The sequence below is a fragment of the Apium graveolens genome, chromosome 9, assembly GCF_009905375.1.
Source record: "Apium graveolens cultivar Ventura chromosome 9, ASM990537v1, whole genome shotgun sequence".
In the NCBI taxonomy this organism is placed as follows: Eukaryota; Viridiplantae; Streptophyta; class Magnoliopsida; order Apiales; family Apiaceae; genus Apium; species Apium graveolens.
Window position 1 is genome coordinate 30,026,209 of NC_133655.1, and position 16,206 is coordinate 30,042,414.

The following is a 16,206-nucleotide window of genomic DNA, read 5'->3' on the forward strand; positions in this document are numbered from 1 at the left end:
ATTTTCTTTTTCCAAAGAGTGTAGTTAGCTTTGTCAAAGGTAGAAATTTTGATGCTGCTGATTTTCTATATATTTATTCTTCCAAGATCTTGAATCTGTTTACTTTCAGATTTTGCTCTGATACCACTAGTTAGGAAATGAATAACACACAGAGGGAGGTGAATGTGTTTTACTGTTTTTATGCTTTTCTTGAATCTTTTATGGTTGAGCAAAGTAAATTAAATCTTGTAGTGAAAATGTGTTCATGCAGAAAATAAGCTTGCAGAAAATAAAGAACACAAATCTTCAAAACTCACTTAATTTTATATTTAAATAAAGAATGTTTTGCTACAAAATTTCTAGGCTCTTTGTTGATAAAGAGCTTAGCTTCTTCTTGAGAGTGCTACAAGATTTTCTATCTAAATTGTTACTTCTGACTAAAGGACCAGTGTTAACTTTATAATTTAGTTAACTGCAGGTGTACACAATGTACAATAAGACATGCCATTAGCTTTAATAAACAGTCACTTGTTATTTCCATTTATAGAAAAACATATCTTCTATTTCTGGCTTAGCATATCTTTAGCATCCTGTGATTATCTTGATCTTTCTTTGTCAGTTAATCTTCACCATTGGTCTTGCACATCCTTCAATTTGCTTTTTATAGACTTGTCAATCCAGCTATTTGGATTGTTTGTTGATTGTTAATCTTGGATATTGAACTGATCTGCAATTTCGTACTTTGAGATTTTACCTCGAGATCTCAATTTGGTCTATAGAGAACTTGACATCTCGATAAATATATTGGTTTATCGAGCTCTCTAATACTCCATAGCAAATTTGACTTGTAGAGGTCTCTGAGTTCTCTATAAGAGAATTTAGCTTGTAGAGATCTCTAGTCTTCATAAACTTCACTTTGACTTAACGATAACTCAGAGTTCTTTAGTCAAATTTGACTTGTCGATAACTCAGAGTTTTCTAGTGAATTTTGGCTTATCGATATCTCTGAGTTCTCTAGTGGAATTTGACTTATCGATAACTCAGAGTTCTTTAATGAATATTGATTTTTTGATAACTCTGAGTTCTCTAGTGAAGAAGTGACTTGTCGATATCTCCAACCTTCATATCTTCAATTTGGCTTGTCGATATCTCTGAGTTCACTATAAGCTTTCCTGAGTTCTCTATAAGTCATTTTGAGTTCTCTATAAGTCATTCTGGAGTTCTCGAATGACTTCTCTATAACACTAAATCTGTGACTTGTAGAGATCTTGACTTAGAATATTTTTCCTAAAATAGATTTATTCAACTCCAAGCTTCTTCACAATTCTTCTGAGGCATGATCTTCTTGATCTTCTTCCAGATAGAATTCTTAGGCTTGACACTGTTTATAGAAAAAATATCCAGTCTGCTCCTTTGACAATTTTATAGACTATAAGTGTTATAAGTAAAAAATACAAATTTAGATAACAATACAACTTACTTAGGGTTGATAAATTGTCTTAGTCTTGTTAAGGTACAGGTATGTCTTGCACAACATGTCGGGTTTATGAATGATCTTTCTTAGAGGTTGGTCTGTGACCACTTTAATTTTTCGGCCTTGGAAGTATTATCTAAGCTTCCGACTTGTGTGCATGAGAGCCAATGCAAACTTTTTCAAGTTTGGTATCGAGTCTCAGCATCTTTGAGGACTTGGCTCACATAGTATACCTGGTTTTAGATTCCTTTTTCTTCCTAGATGAACGCGGTGGAGATGACCTTTGGGACGACATCTATGTAGAGATAGAGAGGTTCTCCGGGTTCTATTTTAGATAAGATTAGAGGGTTCATAAGATGCTTCTTGACTTCTTTAAATATGATTTTGCACTCCAGGGTCCACTGTATTAACTTTTTATTTCCCGCTCCTTTAAGGAATTCGAAGAAAGGAAGGCATCTTTTCGCAAGTTTGGGGATAAACCTGTAAAGTGCTGCAAGGCATCCTGCTAATTTCTGAATGTCTTTCTGAGTTCGGGGAATTTTCATTTCAATGATGGCGTCGATCTCTCTATATTTTCTTCAATTCCTCTTTCGCTCACCAGGAAACCTAAAAATTTTCCTGCGGACACTCTGAATACACATTTCTCTGGGTTCAGCTTTATATTGTATTTCCTCAAGTTTTCAAATCATTCTCTGAGATCTTTGATGTGGTTCAGGACAGTTGCAGACTTGGATATCATGTCATCATCATATGACTCCATATTTTTCCCTAGCTAACTTTTAAAGATCATATTCATCATTTTCTGGTAGGTCGCTCTGACATTAATGAGTCTGAATGGCATCATGATAAAAGCATATATAGCCCGATGGGTTATAAAGGCTATTTTTGCAATGTCTTTTGGATCCATCTTGACTTGGTTGTATCTAGAAAATGCATTCATGAAGCTTAACATAACATGCCCCGCAGTCGCATTAATCAGTTATCGATGTTAGGGAGAGGGTAGGAGTTTTTTGGGCATGCAGAATTTAGGATTATATAATCAACACAAATCATCCACTTTCCATTCGGTTTCTTGACAAGCACCACATTGGCCAGCCAATCCGGATATTTGATTTCACTGATAATATCTGCCTTCAGAAGTTTCTCTATTTCTTCATCGATTTCCTGTTGGCGCTCCGGGGAAAAGTTTCTCCTTTTTTATTTGATCACCTTTTGCTTGGGATCGACATCTAAGTTGTGCATTGCTACTGATTCATCGATTCCAGACATGTCCTCCGGGCTCCATACAAATATATCAGCATATTCTTTTAACAAGTCAATGAGCTCTTTCAAAAAGTTTGTCTCCAATCCTTTTCTAATCTCAACTTCCGGGTGGGGTTCCCGGGGTCAAATTCGATATCTATTGTTTGTGTGGTTGGTTCGACCTTGGTCTCCTTTGTTTCCAAGAACTTCTAAATCTGGGCATCCGTGTTGGTTACACTGTACCCCGAATCTTCTATGACATTCACGTCCAACTTTGGTCTTTTACTGAGATGTACTCTGTGTTTTTGTTGGCTTTGTCCCTTGAGCAGGGACATGGCCTTCTTTCTATTCTCAGGCTTCATTTCCGCCATGACTAGGGCTTGTCTGTAAAACCTGCCCACCATATCTTTATCTCGTTTGAGCTCACCAACCCCGTACGGGGTAGGGAATTTGAGTTTTAGGTGTATAGTTGATGGGATATCCCAGAGCTTAATGATAGTGGGCCCTCTCAAGATCATATGGTAAGATGATGTCGCACTTATCACATAGAATTTCATGATATGAGAGTCTTGCCGTGGTGCAATTTTGAAAGTGACAGGGAGATAAATCATACCACATATGGGGATTATAGAATTTCCAAAACTGTAGATGGGGTCTTCAAGGAAAGGGTCCATTCATAGATGGCTCGGCTTCCTCCGATTGAGTGTGTGTTCAAAGATTATGTTTGCAGAAGAATCATTGTCAACTAGAATCCTTTTTACTTCGTTGTCAGAAACATCCAAGGTTACTACCAACACTTGGTTGTGTTCCGGATCCAGTCCTTCATAATCAGAGTAATAGAACTAGATTGGTTCATCTTGAAAGGGCTGGATCATCATAACATCATTGTCCATATCTGGGTTCCGGGGTGGCGATGTTGTACCTCCTATGATGATATTGACCATGTGCTTTCCGCCTTCCGGGGCTTTGTCTTTGTCATTGGGATTCATCTACACATACTGGTTCATATTTTCTTTCTTGATTTGATCTTCAATGAACATTTGAAGGAGAAACAATTTTCGGTTGTGTGTACAGTGTTTATCTCTTGCCCTGTTCTCCGGGGGTGCGAGAAGAGGCTTTGGGGGGATAGTAAAAGGCTTTCCTTTAACCTCTCTTAAGATATCAACCCGGGACCTGTTGAGAGGCCTCCATTCGGGCTCTAGCTTTGGTTCTCATTTTGCTCTTGGTTTTTTATCATTCTTCTCAGGTCATGTGTAACTCTGGGGTGGGGTTTTCTAGGAGTGTTGAGTGTAGTTGGACTGTCTGTCAATTTTGATTCTTTTTTCTCCTCTGTAGCATGAAAGCCTTTCCGGGGATTCGTCATCGTCATTAATCCTTTGATTCATCTTCATGGATTTGAGGAAGTCATTTTCCTTTATGAACTTGGAGGCCAGGGCATATGCCGAGGCGAGACTCTGATGTTCTTTATGGATTAGGTCTTTGACATATCCCTTACATGACACTGAGTGCAAGTTTCTCTGGATGATGTTTACGGCCCCTTTTTCTTCCAGGTTAAAGAGTTGATTGACAGCTTCTTGGAATCTCTTGATGAACTCGGGCAGCGATTATTTGCTTTTCTGTTGAATTGTTTCTAAATGGAACATCTGTAATTCATTCATGCGATTAGCCCGGAATCTCTTCAGGAATATCTCTCGAAAGTCTTTCCAGGAATCTACACTCCGAGATGAAATTCTGCTAAACCATTTTTGAGCTCCGCCTTTCAGCGTTGACATGATGAAACAACACCTTGTAAGGTCACTCTAGTCATAGATGTTTGAGATTTGCTCAAAATAGTTAAGGTGCTCTTCGGGGTCGGCAAGCCCATCAAATGAGTCAGAGTTAAAATGCTTGAGTCCGGATTTCCAGGGATGGGATTCCAGCTTTCTAGTGAAGGGGGTGGCTACCGCCCCTACTTCCATTTCACCTTCAACTTTTCTCTTTAAATCAGGTAGGGCCCTGGCCATCTGCTCCTGCTTTGTTTCCTTTTCAGGTTCGGAGTCTGAAGAGACAAGAATTTTGTGAGCTTTTCTCTTTAACTTTGCTTCTTCTTCCAGTATTATTTTTTCAATTTCTGCCTTACCTTTTGCTTTTTCTTCTCTTCGGATTCGGTTCCGGAGTGTTGCCCTTCGAATCACTTCCTAGGCGTCATCAGTTGACCTTTTCAGGTTCCTAGAAATTCGACCCAGGGCCGATCCACGATTTTCCCCGGAGTGCTCTTCTTGATCTCCAGGACAGGTTTCTAGTTCTGGATGATTTTTCTCTCTCTCCAGGCTTATGTCGACTTGGAATTTTTCCAGGGTCATGCTTCCATGGGGGGTTTCAGTATATTTATGAGTTGTCTTTCCAATAGTCAATCTTTGATCTCCTGGTTCGAGGGCTTGAGATGAAGTATGGGTTATTGGGAGCCCATCGTCTGTCTTCTCAATATCTCCATCCCTGGATGTAGAGCTGCAAACGAACAGAGTCGAGCCGAGTTCTGTCCGAGCCAAGTCGAGCTTAGTTTATTTTTAAAACAAGTCGATCCGAGTTTAATAACCGAGTGAAAAGTGATGTTCAAGCTCGACTCGTTTATAAACGAGTCGAGCCCAAGCCGAACACGAGTTTGTTCACGAACAACCGAGCTAAACCAAACTCGAGCCGAGTCCAGTTTTTTCACTAATATTTTGAATATATTTTTTAGTCGAATAATCTTAAATTATAAATTACAACTTTGCAAGTTGTATTGAGATCAACTACTAGTTTTACCTTAAAATTATATATGCACACTTACACTTTATACTTATTTCTTAATCTAGCAATATCATTTTTTTTTCAAGACGATTTTCAAAAATATATCCAATTTTATTTTTAATTATTGAGACATTCGTAACTTTATAAATCGTACATTACTTTTTTGTGACAACCCAAGTCAAATCCCGAGCCTTTTTCGAAAATCGGGTCAAGTCCCGATTTTGAGTCCGAAAATAAGCCGAAGCCTATTGTCCCAAATGCAGCCAACTTGGGTAACGACTAGCCCACCACAGGCCCCCAAAAGATCATGATTTGTTGGTGCACAAAGTAGTAGTACTTTGCCTTATAAACTGAACATGACTGGGGTGTTACATTTTTAAAATGACGATGTCAAATTTTATTATGTTTTATTGTTTTGCTTAAATTTGGTTTATGTAAATTACAAGTTATCAAATGATGTTTATGAAATATGAATAATTGGAGATAAATTTATTATGGTAACAATTTGATAACTATTTACGAAAAAACTAAGTGTTAAATTTAGAAAAATAAACAAAATCTCCAAAATAAATAAATTATTAATAAATGATGAAAAATGTACCAGTAAAAACATTTAAGTGACTAATAATAATTTATTATTTATAATATATATAAATTTTATCCGAGTTGAGTTACCGAGTTCGAGCCGAGTCCGAGCCGAGTCCGAACTAAACGAGCCAAGTCCGAGCCGAACAGACAAAAAGTTCAGCTCGACTCATTTATTTATCTGAGTTCATTTTCATGTTCAAGACCGGCTCGTTTAAAAAAATGAACTGAGCCGAGTTTATTTAAACGAGTCGATCCCGAGTTTTGTTCACGAACAGCTCTGTTCATTTGCAGCCCTACCTGGATGGGATGGTGGCGACCGGAACTGGTCCGGAGGCGGTGATTTTGTTTTTTCTCGTAGTTCTGACGCTCAAAACCAAATAATCAAAATATCAAAAGCACAATACTAATGATGCCTTAAAAGTATGAATGGTAAATAAAGTAGATCTGGGAGGTTCAAAACGATAACCTTACTGGGGTATACGATTCTGATCTCCTGGGCAGAGTAACAAGACTAAAATCAACAACACCATTAAACAGAGGTTCGGCCCCTCCTTCTAACGCCAATAATAACCCCAATCATTCCCCAGGCTCTTCTTATTTTTCTATCCATACTTGGCTTTCATTTGTGCAGAAATGTGGGTACGAGCGGTAAGCTGTTGGCTGGGTTCCTGTAAAACAGAATCGGAGGGGATGGCATCCCCGCGACATCTCCAGCATGAGGATGAGAAAAGGGTTTTATGAAGAAAGATAAAATGGAATTTATTTGAATATATGTGATATATGTGTGTGTGCAAGAGATGAGAAGAAGTAACCCCCTAAAACCTCTTTTTTGGGGCCTTTTATAGGTTTTCAACTTAGGGTTTTGGGGGTTTGCACCTTTTCATCTTGGTCGTTGGTGATTCTTGTAAGGTGGACATTTGGACGTTCTTGATTGGAAGTCGGGCCCAACTATCCCCTGGTTGTTGAGATAGCCTTAGGTGATGACACATGGACGCCTGAGACGTTGTTATGCTATTTTGAGTATTGTGGGAACGTTACTCTCCTAAGCGGATGTCACGTGTCCGAGGAGGACCACTCCAATTAGGCATGCGGTCTTCTTCTATTGGGCTTTGATTTTGGTGGTATTTTTTGGGCTTAATTGTATTATGAACTATAAATTAGTTACTCCGTTTACATTGCTTAAAGTCATTATAACTCCTCCGTTTCCATTTTGTTGACCTGTATACAAATTGTCTCTGGGCACCAAATTTACTAATAACTGTAAATTGACGGGAAAGTTAATTTTATGCAAATTATTTGGGTACCAAAATTTAAAATAATTGTGATTTAGTGAAAAAATATTAAAAAATGACAAGACCAATCAATATATAAAATGAATTTAGGGAAAAAAGTATTGGATCTGAATAATTTGTAGAGTAGTACTACATGCAGAAAATTAGTCCAAAAAAAATTACAAAAATGATGTGGCAATAAAGGTCGACAATTCAATTTGTGCTATTTAAAAAAATTTAATGTTTTTGGTATTTTTTGAAATGTAATATATTTAAGGATAAATTAAAAGCAAATATTTGCTCTGTCTTTTTGTCCTTATGTAATTTAAGATGTGTTGACAGTTAAAATAATTAATATAATGTTTTTACATGAATTTGAATATAAATTATATATTTTTATTCAAAACAAATACTAAAAATAATAATTTTAACTAAGTTAAAGCACTTGTGATGCAAAAAGTCAAACTTTAAATAAAATAAAAAACCAGTGTCATTTTCCTCCGTCATTATACCATATTTGAGTTGAATGTGCACAAACAACTACCTTCATTCAGCATTTAATTCTTAGCACCTACTGTTGTGCTTATATACCCTCTACATTACATTATACAAAGTAACAAACTAGAGGCCATACCGAAAGAAAAGAAGGAGCTGCAAGATGGAAACAATGAAGAATAATGAGAAAGCTGATGCCCCCATTGAAGAGCCAAATTACAGAGGAGTCAAAGCTATGCCCTTTGTCATAGGTACATAAATCATTCTTTGACATGCCAAGAAAAAATTGCACTTCATTGTCTACTTTATTTGTAAGCTGGAGAAGTTGTTCTGATAAATTTTTTCCAATGATTTTCTAATAATTATGTTTTTATTTTTGTTTACAGGAAATGAGACATTTGAAAAGCTTGGCACTATTGGAACCTCATCAAACCTCTTGGTTTATCTCACTACTGTGTTTAACTTGAAGTCGATCACAGCTACTAATCTCATCAATATCTTCAATGGCACCTGCAACTTCGGTACCTTGCTCGGAGCTTTCTTATGTGATACGTATTTCGGACGGTATAAAACACTCGGATTTGCTTCAATTTCTTCTTTCTTGGTACACAAAAACAATCTTTCTCTACTCATTTTCTTCTCTCTGTTTCTTTTTGTTGGTTTTATGTGGTATTTATACTTGTGTGTTTTTGAACTGTCAGGGGATGCTTGTACTCACACTGACAGCTGCGATTTCCACCCTTCATCCTCCGGAGTGTACGACACATGATGATAGCACATGCTCGGGGCCAACATCATGGCAAATGGCCGTTCTGTTGAGTAGTTTTGGCCTATTAATTGTTGGAGCTAGTGGGATAAGGCCATGTAACTTGGCCTTTGGAGCTGACCAATTCAATCCCACTACAGAATCCGGCAGAAATGGAATCAACAGCTTCTTCAATTGGTATTATTTCACCTTTACCTTTGCCATGATGATATCTATAACAGTCATCGTCTACGTGCAAGCAGATGTAAACTGGGCAATAGGCTTAGGGATTCCGACATTTCTTATGTTTTTGTCATGTGCATTCTTCTTTATTGGTACACGAATTTATGTAAAAGTTCGACCAGAGGGCAGTCCTCTGACGAGCATTGCACAAGTCATAGTGGCAGCCATTAAGAAGAGGAAATTGGAATTACCAGCACAACCGTGGCTATCCATGTTCAATCACGTTCCAGCTAATTCGATCAACTCAACACTTACTTACACAGAACAATTCAGGTAGGAGTAGTTTGTGCATAACGTATTTATTAAAAATGTTTGTCGGATTTTTTCACCAGAAATCTAACAGAATTTATCTGTTCCAGTTTTCTCAACAAAGCAGCAATATTAACGCCTGAAGATGAAATTGATTCGGAGAAAGCAGCTGCGGATCCATGGAGGCTTTGTAGTATGCAACGAGTGGAAGAAGTCAAATGCATTATAAGAATACTCCCCATTTGGCTTGCAGGGACATTTTACTTTATCTCCATGGTTCAACAACAAAATTACCCAGTATTCCAAGCCATCCAATCCGATAGAAGTATTGGCAGTGGAAGTTTCAAAATTCCTGCAGCATCATACTCAGTCTTCCAAATGTTATGTCTCACTATATGGATACCCGTTTACGATAGAATAATCGTACCATTCGTTCGCAAAATAACCAAAAAAGAAGCTGGAATCACTATATTACAAAAAATAGGCATTGGTATAGTTCTTTCAATATTCACTATGCTGTTATCCGGCCTGGTGGAAAACAAAAGGAGGTCGTTAGCATTAACAAAGCCACTGGGATCAGTAGCAAGGAAAGGCGCAATATCTTCCTTGTCAGGTTATTGGCTAGTGCCTCAATTAGCACTTGTAGGACTATCAGAAGCATTTACTGTTATCGGACTAGTCGAATTTTACTACAAACAGTTCCCAGAAAACATGAGAAGCTTTGCAGGATCATTCTTGTTTTGCAGCTCAGCAATATCGAGTTATCTAAGTAGTTTCTTGATAACAGTGATTCACCGCGTAACAAGAAACTCAGCAGGAGAGAACTGGTTAGCAGAAGATCTTAACAAGGGGAAACTGGATTACTTTTACTACTTCATTGCTGGTTTGATGGTATTAAATTTGGGATACTTTCTAGTAGTGGCCAAGTGGTACAAATACAAGGGCACCGCTGACAACATAATATCTGAAGTTGCCATGGATAAGATAAAACCCAACAAGCCTCATGTTCATGTTTAGACTACATGCATAAAAGCACATTATAAGCTTATGTATTGAAATCTTCTCCAACTTGTTAGACTTATAAAAAGCATACCTGCACCCAATAAAAAGACTCATGAACAAAGAGTTGACATATTGTAAATGTGTGATCAAGGAAGAATGGTTGAGGGTAGTGGGGGCTCATCTCGCTTTGCATCCCAACATTAATGCCCTTGTTTTATTGGCAACGATAAGTGGGGACTGGGGGTAATGTATGTGAATATCTCTGCCCTGGAAAAGATTATACATCTTGGTATTCATAAATCAATGAAATGTGTATTCGTTCACCTAAGATTATTTCATAAAGAAAAATGATGGAGACACTGAATATTGTTATAAAAACTTTCTCAAATATTTTATAAATGATAACTTTCCTAATAATAATATTAAATCTTATATGCATTTATATGGGTTCACTAATTAAATTTCCACACGTGTTAATGTCACATCATTTTGTAATTATTTTATTATAAATTTTGAATTATTTAACATTAATCTTTCATAAGATTGAGAACATTTTGAAAGAATGAAAATTCCCACAATCCAGTGTACTAGTATTATCTTAAAACACTAGCATATTTATAGCATGCCATATTTTAAAAGCCCCATTATCAATGTCCGGTCCAATTTCATTATTTTCTTCCATCCAATTATAATTCTAATATATTATTGTTTTAATTTTATTGATAAAACCCCTTTCACTCCAATTTTAATTGAAATTTCAATAATAAGGCATAATTACTAGACATATTTTTGAAGTTGATATATCAAAAAATATGTTAGATCACTAATCACTATAATGTTATTTATTATTATATTTAAAAAGATATAAATTAGAACATTGTTTAACTTGCTCAAAAACTAAGAGTAACTTCAACAATTTAACTACTCCGAGTTTTAAAACTAAAATACAAGAAATATAGGGAAAAAAACACTCTAAAAATATTTTAGTGATTTCTATAAATCACTAAGATCCTTTCCTAAAAGAATAAAAAATGACTAAGATCCTATTTCCCTTCATTACCATTCTAATTTTTATTATATAATATATATAATAAGAACAAGCACTTTCTTTCTTTTCACTTTCTGATACGGTTTAATTACAAAATATTATATAAAGAGTAAATATAAGAAATGTTGTTGAAAATAATAGTTATTAATATTTTAATCTATTAGGATTCAACTAGCATAACAGCCAGTTCAAGGTATACATGATGTGCAATGTTAAATTTAAAAAAATCGTTTTGTAATGAAATTTTTATGTTCTTAATCATGCAAACTGAATGTGGAAGAAGTAGGATGAAACTATAAATTTAAAGTTACAATTTTTTATGACATACAATTATATTTATATATCTTTCCGAAAAGGAAAACAAGTTGTAAAATGCAATGTTCTAAAGTATAAAATGCAATGTTCTAAAATATAGATGTAGAATACATAATATTTTGTTATGTTAAAAGGAAAAACATCTTTGTGGGCAATTCAGGATCCTTCTGTTTTTTCAATTTTGTACCAGAATCATTATTGTGGTCAACTTTCGTAAGTGGTAACTCTACAAGACACATGTGACAGTGTATTTGTCAAAGTGTTGGATAACAAATATATTTATATTTTTAATGCACAGAGTTTCAAAATCATATAACATCAAGTATTTTAATGATATTTTCAGTGTGTTAAATAATAAATTGGTCATTGAAACGGAGACCATATATTATTTTGTTCACCCATCTCGACAAATTATCATTTGCAGTCACTTAAAGTGGTCTAATTATCATTTTTTCATCTTTCAATTTTAAAAATAGGTGTAAATATATTTAAAAATTAACATAAAAAAATAAAAATATGGCCATTAAAACTATTTACAAATTCTTGTTCTTAGATTTTTATTAAAAAGGACAAAAAAAGTTACTTTTATTTTTTTTAAAAATGTATAGTACTTAATAATTTATTTGAAGTGTTTTAAAAATATCACTTAAAACAGCTTATAGCCAATGATTGTTTAAACCTTTTAGTGATGAAATATTTTTTAGTGTTTCAGTTTTTTTCTTTTCGGTCTTTGATGATTGATAGATATTTTGGGTTCATGTAATCTTTGAGTTAAAGATTTGTCGATACTAATTGTAGTTTGTGTAGGTCCAATATTTATGGGTGTACAATAATTAAAACTTGTTGTATTTGGAACTGAAAATATCTTTGTCCAACTTCATTAATATCGTATTAAAGTGTTCTTACAAGATTGTTATATTCATGGCGACGACGTGAAGTTAACAATACATGTATGTCGCATGAGATTTGTATTTAATAATATGTTGATATAGGTCATACATGGATTATTTTCTAGTATAGGGATTAATATAGCGTTATTTTAATCATTGACGATTTTTATTCATGAATGATTTCAACCTTTCTCCATATACTAATTCAATAATATTATTAATTAATTTATTAAAATTATTTTTATAAATTTGACTCAATTGTCATAACTGTTTGTTTAAAATTTTAAATTTTTTAGAATTTTATGAAGTAATTCTAGGACATTTATCGTGATTAATATGATTATATTTCTATAAATGTTATAGAACGGATCCAATCAAATAATATAATTTAGTTTATATATATTAATTTAAATTAAACATATGTTGTTAGTAATATAATGGGATAAAATAGATTTATTGAACTATTGTATATATTCCATCGTAAATGTATAATGCTTTATTTCAATTTGATTAAACTTGCTTTATATTGTGGATATTTAACAAAATATTACATATATGTTAATCAAAAAAATATTATATAAAAATATGGTACAAAATAGCAAATGTAAAAGAAAAATATGATTATAAGTTATTAATAAAACCCAATAATTAAAAATTTAAAATATTTATTGGTTTAAGGATACATAAGCATACCTAATATGTGTATGATTAACAAACACATATGATTTAAGTAGCATAATGGTTATACCTCCTGCAAATCAATTGTAATCCCTAAAAAAAAATTCAATAAATAACACATACAAGGGTAAATTAGTCATTTTAATGAGAATAAAAAATCTCATGAATTCTATCTCCATTGTAACACCCCGAAATCCGGGGTCGAGGATCCGAGTTGTCACGAGTTCCATTTTCCTTAATAACACTTAATCTTAATAAACAACCAACTACTGCGTACTGTGACCCCACAATATACACACAAACACCACAAGTTATAGTCTCAGAGATGAATACAAAAAATAACACAAGTCATTTTATTCCACAATTATAAACCGTTACACCTTAAAAGGGTTTCTGAATAAATTTACAATTTTTTGCCATTATTATAATTTATATAGATACATAAGTCTGGTACATCAGAAGTTGAAAGCCTAGCCTATTGGTAATTTCTACCTCAGCTACAGCGGCATCAACGCCTACAGGAAACTGCGGAACGTTTCCTATCCGCTCGAAAATTGGGAGCTTGATCCTGTTCATCTTGTCTATCTGTTGTTGTGTGATGAAAGAAGAAAACAAGGGTGAGCAACAAGCCCACCAAAATAATATGTATAATGATTAACAATATATGAGCATTCTCATAGTATTCATGAAAGTCTTGGTCAAGAAGAATTGAACCAAGTTTGACCTCTTAATGCGACCAAGTCGCAAAATATTTAGTATATATATATATATATATATATTTTAAAATCTTTGAAATCCTCTGCCATGCATAATATACACAGAGTTCCAGTTTATAACTGTATAAAAATATCGTTGCAAGGTGATCTCATATATCTAACCTTGTCTCAACGTTTTTCTGAAAATCTTTGTCATGCATAAGATAACCATTAACTAGATATAAGTTGAAAAGATGAAGTTACAAGATACTCCAATATACTTATATCTTTTCCGAATACTACTTGAACCACCACCGTTCAAGGTACAAACAGTTTCGAAAGTTCATCACATAGATGAGACTACATGATAAGACTTGAATAGATTCAATCTTTGAAATGTTGTTTAAAAGAAATGAAGTTACGAGATACTTCATTTGAGGGAAACATCATTATAACTAGTTGACCCTGTCAATGCTTCAGCAATCACCCATCCGTAGCCTTTCGATCGAATGCTCCGGGTAGTGTTGCAGAAATATCCAAACTGGATGATGAACTCATTACGGGAGTTTGCCGCGCCAGGAAGACCACTCACGATGATCAGTCGTAGTAGTGCAACCCCACCATTTTCTACATGTAGAGGAGAACAGTCGGATTTACTTGTCAACCGAACACTGGACTCCTAAGGAATGGACCGTCTTAGCGGAACTTCCGGGCCATTTGGGCCAGTATAATAAGGCTGGGCCGGCGCCACTCGACCACTTACGCCACTCCTAGTTCAGATGAAATCCATGACTCTGAAACGTAAAGCTCGTCCCCCCTTTCCCCAAGTAGAAACTTGTTGATACGGCTCCACCAAGAAGTCGTATCTTGTTGGAAAGGAAAACTCACCGATATTTCCCAGGCGATGCCTGTTAATGGAATAACTTGTTCCAAGAATTTTACTTCCCGAGTGTTGGGTAAGTAATCAAAAACTCTTTTATCAAAATAGCAACCTTGTTGCGAATATAAAATACACCACAGAGCCGGATCCCTTAGATTTTTGAGCGAATATTCAAGTCCCCTTCGAAAGGAAGATCTTAAATCTGAAAACGAGTTTTGGGATCCGTTCTAACTTTTAAAATCATTTTGAAGACTCGAAAACATTTTTAAGAATGCTTGGAGTAATGCTGATTTAATAAAATAAATCAGTCCCGATATATTAGAAAATATCTGAATATTATTATTTAAATAATATTCCCATAAGGATAATCCTTATAAAAATAATCGAAGTAGAAGTTCTAAAACTCATACTTGAAATAAATAATAAATAACCAAAGATATACTTATACGAAAGTACGATCTTTATTTGAATAATCGAAACTAAGTTTGATTATCGAAACATTATTCTTTAATAAAATAAAGAATATTATTTAATAAATAAGCGGAGTCATAAGTACTCAAATGAATATTCAAAATAATATTCATTAAATAAAATAAACGGAGTCTTAAGTCCTTGAATGAATATTCAAAATAATATTCGTTAAATAAACTAAACGGAGTCATAAGTCCTCAAATGAATATTTAAAATAAAATTCATTAAATAAAATAAAGTTATCGAATAAACCTTATTCGATTAATAGTTTTGAAAACTATATATATATATATATATTATACTCGGGAACATCGACTCCCGGTTTAGAAATATGTTCACCTTTGGGTCCCCTATACTAAGGGTATACGCAACTACTGCTTATCTCTAGTATAGGTATTATGCAACTTATAAGCAATTGAATCAACAATTAGATATCAAGATTACGAAACAGACATGCATATATACCATATCAGCATGCTCCAATATATCGCAAGATTTGCTAATAACATTCATGCACTTATCACAAGATAATGCATATACATATATACATCACAACAACAGTATAACGGGTAGAAAACTTGCCTGAGTGGTCCCGGATAGACTTAAGCTTAGAGTGGGTCCGATAACCTATGAACAACAACATAAGTCGGAATTAAACCCCGGTCGCTTAAGAAACTAGACTTTAACCAATTGAACCCTAACATTCGCTTATGGTCATTTCTACGCTTAACAAATCACATAAGTCGTTCGAGTACCCTCGGCTCCACCATTTTTAATAAATTAACCGTTATGAATTTTAAGGCGACGCTTTCGCGAATACCCTACCAACTTCCTAGTCCACTTTACATAATTGTTTCATACTCCAATTAATCATTTAAGGGCCGTAACCAAGGTTTCAAAGTAAGGCGAGGGGTAATGGTTCGTTCGCGAAACGCCGTTACTTAAAACGGCCGTTTCTCCTAAACCGCACATTGGATTCAAGCGAACCACATATCAAAACGAAGCTCGTAACATGAACTATCTAATCATGGCAATGGTAAAAACCTAACAGTGAGTTCACGGGTCCTGATGTTAAGAACAAAAGCAGTCTAAGGTAAATCGGACATTACGACGGCTATGTTTACGCGATTACCAAAGTTTAACTACTCCAATCATCCACAAATCAACCACAA

The 16,206-nt window shown here is 34.7% G+C and overlaps 1 protein-coding gene across 1 annotated transcript; it reads left to right on the forward strand.

Annotated features, from left to right (window-relative positions):
- Positions 1-7,882: 7,882 nt before the first annotated feature.
- On the forward strand, positions 7,883-10,380 carry LOC141687371 (protein NRT1/ PTR FAMILY 2.11-like). Its single transcript, XM_074492615.1, has 4 exons — positions 7,883-8,069; positions 8,205-8,422; positions 8,520-9,079; positions 9,166-10,380. Exons 1-4 carry the CDS (start codon positions 7,982-7,984, stop codon positions 10,070-10,072), a joined length of 1,773 nt encoding a protein of 590 aa, XP_074348716.1. The 5' UTR covers positions 7,883-7,981; the 3' UTR covers positions 10,073-10,380.
- The last annotated feature ends 5,826 nt before the right edge of the window (positions 10,381-16,206 follow it).